Raw genomic sequence first — 4,633 nt, 5'->3', positions numbered from 1 at the left:
GTATTTAGTTATTTGACGTCCGCTAAGATCATTACATGTAACCCTAATCCCAACAAAAACATAAATTTAAAAAATGGGAGCCAAGTTCAATCGTCGACTTAATTGCCGACAAAACAATTGAGTTTTCAGTTCACCTAAGAATTGAATACATTTCTGGACTGTCTACAGAACTTGGCACATATTTAGATCTCAATTCTTTTTTCAGCAAATAAGTCGACGATTGAACATGGCTCCCATTTTTACATTAATGTTTTTGTTGGGATAAAAAGTATACGCTAGCGCTATTCTTAAAACTTACCACTATAGGTTTAGGACCATCGTTGCTGTAGTAGGTATGCCTTATTCCAGGTAATATATTATATCAAAATAACAGGAATAATTTTAGTAATAACCAATGGTCGTTTCGCCATTACTTTATTAAAATAATTAAATTTGACCTTCAATAAGTATTATTGGCATTCAGTTTTTTCACTTACTATTTTAGTAGAAAAATGGTGGTCACAATATGACAACACGTAATTTTCGAATAGAACATAATATTATCTATTGTGTATTTAATTTATGTATGTGTAATATTATTAAAAATAATCGTTGGAGGCTATCGAAAAATTGCCACAAAAACTGTCTTACGATTGTGATCCTATAAAAATTATTGGAGCATGTTATTTTGGCCAAATAATGTGATAATAATTTGTGATATTCGATTTACGAAACAAAAAAATATCGTTCAATGAACCTGCACGTTTTTCAGCAAAATGGTCACTCCGGAATATCTATCAAAGGACATTTTAGAAAAGAACTATGTGCGATCTTTTTCTCCCTTCCACCAGGTGGAAATGTTTCTTGGAATATGCCGCATTAACATCAGGGATAAGTTCGTCACGCCCCCTACTACTGCACAAAAAATGTACACTCTAATAACAGTAATTTCAGCATTACCCATAACTATATACGTAGTTATCACATTCTACGGAAAGTTTTATTTCCACAAAGACATATACTATCTCACGGTAGCCACCACGTTTATATACTATATCGTATTTTCTTTAAACTCGATTCATTTGAGATTCATCAACAATGATTCGAACACAAAATTTTATGTGCAACTTCAAGAAATCGATCGTTTGATGAAAATAGATCGGCATAATTTGATGTACAGTTTAATGTACGTGCATAATATAGTATCAGTGTGTTTTGGCTTTGGTATTCTTTCACTGGTATGTTTCTATGTCAATTTTTGGGATGTTTTTATGGTGTCCGGGTTATTCGTTATATTCTACATGATAGCTAGTTGTACCATAGCGTGGTTACACTGTGCTAATCTAATTAAACACTTTTCTCTTCGACTGCGTTTTATAAATGCTGTGTTGATGAATTTTTTGAACGGTCCTCTGGTTGAGAAGGGGCGGAAATTGATTATATTTGATGTATCGAAGAAGGACATGTGTCAGATGGCCCGGGAATCGCATAGGTTTGAAACGAGCTGCGTTGATGCGTTTGTGACTGCACTTTTCGATGCTTATGAAGCGTTCCAAAATCATTATAGATTTCAAGTGAGTATTGTGTAATAGTTATTTAAGTCTTATATTTAAGTTACAATTGTAATAATAATAATGAATTACGACTCCATATTTCTGTAATTTATAAATTAATGAAAAGAGAGCATTTTATTAAATGTATCTTTATTATTTATTATTATTTTGTACTTGATGCGAGAGATATCAATTAAGCTGCTTCATATTTCAGATTTTTCTATTTTTCTGCAACTGCTTTCTTCACACGCTGTTGACTTTCGAGATCAACATCTTGGCTGCACAAAAAGGGGTGAGTTTTTAAGCATGAGCTAAATCTGTAATACAGTTTATATAGTCGGAAAAATAAATTATGAAGATAGATGCGCTGAAAATCAGGAAATTTAAGTTTCCACGAAGACAGGAACAAGTCTGTCGAGTCAGCTATTTCCATACATTATATTCTAGCTCTTATTTAAAGTTTTATTACTTCCCTTCTGCCAGCTTCTTACTGGTTATATTTTGATAAAAATCTACCTATTTACACTAATATTAAGGAAGGAAACAATAAATTATTGTAGGTTGTTTTCGATGTACCTAAACAATAAACTTAAAAACCACTCAGTTTTAAGCTTTCTTTTAACATAAGAAATCTACATTTTGTACCAACTACCAAGTAATTATTTTATGCCTAAGTTTTTTTTCCGGCTCGTTCATATTTAGTTTAGGGATCTAATATTATTTATATGTTCATCAGTAGTAGGTACTTACCTGAATAAAATCCTACTACTATTATAAATTGGAATGTTTGTGAGGATGGATGTTTGTATATTTATTGTAAGCATGTTAGTAACAAACTCTTTCACGGGAAAACAGTTGAACTAATTTTAATAATAGGTACCTACTTGGCAATGATGTAGCTTATGTATCAGCTAATACCTAAGCTATAGAAAAGATTTGCCCGCGCGTGAAACCACGATTAAAAAGAAACCATAAATTAATTAATGACGTTTTTTTTTTCAGACGTACTCCATATTCGACTTCACAGATCTCCTGCTGATTCTGGTCCTCAACGTGCTGATAGCGATACGGCTGTGCGTGCGCTGCGAGCTGCTGCAGAGGGAAGTGAAGAAGACCAGGCACTTGTGCCTCACAGTTCTGGCGCGGTACGATGAAGGTATACTGATGATCTCCTGCTGATGGTGGTCTAATAGCAATACGGCTCTGCGTGCGCGGGCGTTCAACACACGGGCTTATTAACTAAGTTTGACGTTGATTTCTATACAGACCACTAAAGGTCAGGGAAAGTACATAAACTGTCTTCGTGGACAGATGGGACAGCAATGTCTTGAGACATTGGGTCAAAATCCATGTCTCAAGCAGGTTGTAAAAGGAAATAAGATTGTTTTTAATATTAAATAGAATTATAATACTAACATAGTTTTTAAGGCAATTTTACTAACAAATATATGGATATTAAATTAATCTGAAATAAATGAAATAAATAAATAAATAAACATGAAGCTGAATAGAAAATGAATGAAAAATTAATTTAAGAATTGTATTACGCGCAGTATACGTGTATTCATTCATAAAAAAAAATATTCAGATGTTTTGATTTTAACATTATAAACAGACACTTAAATTAAAATTGTTTATTTAAACAAAGTAACGCAACAAAAGAATCTAATTATAATTTCACACACACACACACACACACTCATAAAGTTGTTATTGTAACATAATAAACAAACACCTCATTTGTTTGTTTATATAAACAAATAATTAAGTAACAATATCTATTTTTCATTTTCATTTCATTTCAATAGTAGCCAATTATTGTTTCAAAAACATTTAATAAGTTGTTATTTTAAAACCATAGTACATGTTACTTTATTTATATAAATACACTAGTTATGCCACGCGTAATCACACGCGAACGAACCCGCGGGCAAGAACAGTTTTATAGCTTATCTGTCATTCTGGTCAAAATCCGTTCAGTAGTTTTCCCGTGAAGGTATAACAAACATACATACATCCATCTTTACAAACTTTAGCATTTATAATTATAGTAAGATATAATAGCAATGGTAGCTTAATCTAATCTAATCTAATATTTAATCTAATCTAATATTTATATTATAAAGGCGAAAGTTTGTATGGATGTATGGATGTTTGTTACTCTTTCACGTAAAAACTACTAAACCGATTACAATGAAATTTAGCACACATATAGAGGGTAACTTGGATTAACACATAGGATAGTTTTTATCCCGGAAATCCCACGGGAACGGGAACTATGCGGGTTTTCCTTTGCAAACGCGGGCGAAGCCGCGGGCGGAAATCTAGTGGGAGTATATTATCCTTTCTAACACATAGCTTCGCTAAAAGATACGTTCGAACCCTTTTTATCTCAAGTTTCCTGCCAATTGTCAAGATTTACTTTTCAGTTTCAGGAAGCGTTTTTCGATTAAGATTTCTTCGCATGATATCTAATAATCTAGCCTGTTACGATAATATAAATTTATTAAATCTCAAGCTTATTTAGAACAGGTTATAAATGTAAAGTGTGTTTAGTATTGTTTTTTATTCATTTTTTTAAATCTGATTACTAGTATAGTATAATATTATCAGTGATCTGATTATTTATGGATTACATACTAATTTAATAATACATTTTCACTATAATATCATCCTATCCTATCCCACTAATATTATAAATGCTAAAGTTTGTGAGGATGTGTAGGTATGTGCGTGTTTGTTACTCTTTCACGCAAATACTACTGAACACATATACAGGGTAATTTGGATTAACATTTATCCCAGAAATCCCACGGCATCGGGAACTATGCAGGTTTTTCTAGTTGCATTATAATGAAGTCATCAATTAATAATAGCAATCTATTCCAGGTGCCATACGCAACAAGGCACTAAAGATATTGAACACGATACAACACCGCCCCCCGACGTTCACCGTGTACGGAATGTGGTACCTCAACGCGCACACGATCCTCGGTCTGCTGCCGCTCATCACCACCCTGCTTGTGGCTCTGCTGCAGTTCACTGTGCTTTGAGTAGGAAATAAACCTACAAATATTATAATAAATAAACATTTAAATCTA

The 4,633-nt window shown here is 32.8% G+C and overlaps 1 protein-coding gene across 1 annotated transcript; it reads left to right on the top strand.

Moving 5' to 3' along the window:
- Positions 1-704: 704 nt before the first annotated feature.
- LOC123702666 lies at positions 705-2,711 on the top strand. Its single transcript, XM_045650429.1, has 3 exons — positions 705-1,553; positions 1,747-1,824; positions 2,535-2,711. The coding sequence occupies exons 1-3, from the start codon at positions 756-758 to the stop codon at positions 2,709-2,711; spliced, it is 1,053 nt and encodes a 350-aa protein (XP_045506385.1). The 5' UTR covers positions 705-755.
- Positions 2,712-4,633: the final 1,922 nt, after the last annotated feature.

The sequence above is a fragment of the Colias croceus genome, chromosome 24 (assembly GCF_905220415.1).
Source record: "Colias croceus chromosome 24, ilColCroc2.1".
NCBI lineage: Eukaryota > Metazoa > Arthropoda > Insecta > Lepidoptera > Pieridae > Colias > Colias croceus.
Note: the sequence above shows the minus strand (reverse complement) of the source record. Positions and strands in the feature narration are given on the sequence as shown.

Bases quoted from the DNA above. Each gene is read 5' to 3' on its own strand.
- LOC123702666 (XM_045650429.1), top strand. From the start codon at position 756: ATGGTCACTCCGGAATATCTATCAAAGGACATTTTAGAAAAGAACTAT. The intron at 1,554-1,746 runs GTGAGTATTGTG...TTCATATTTCAG, and splicing joins AAAATCATTATAGATTTCAA to ATTTTTCTATTTTTCTGCAA. The intron at 1,825-2,534 runs GTGAGTTTTTAA...TTTTTTTTTCAG, and splicing joins TCTTGGCTGCACAAAAAGGG to ACGTACTCCATATTCGACTT.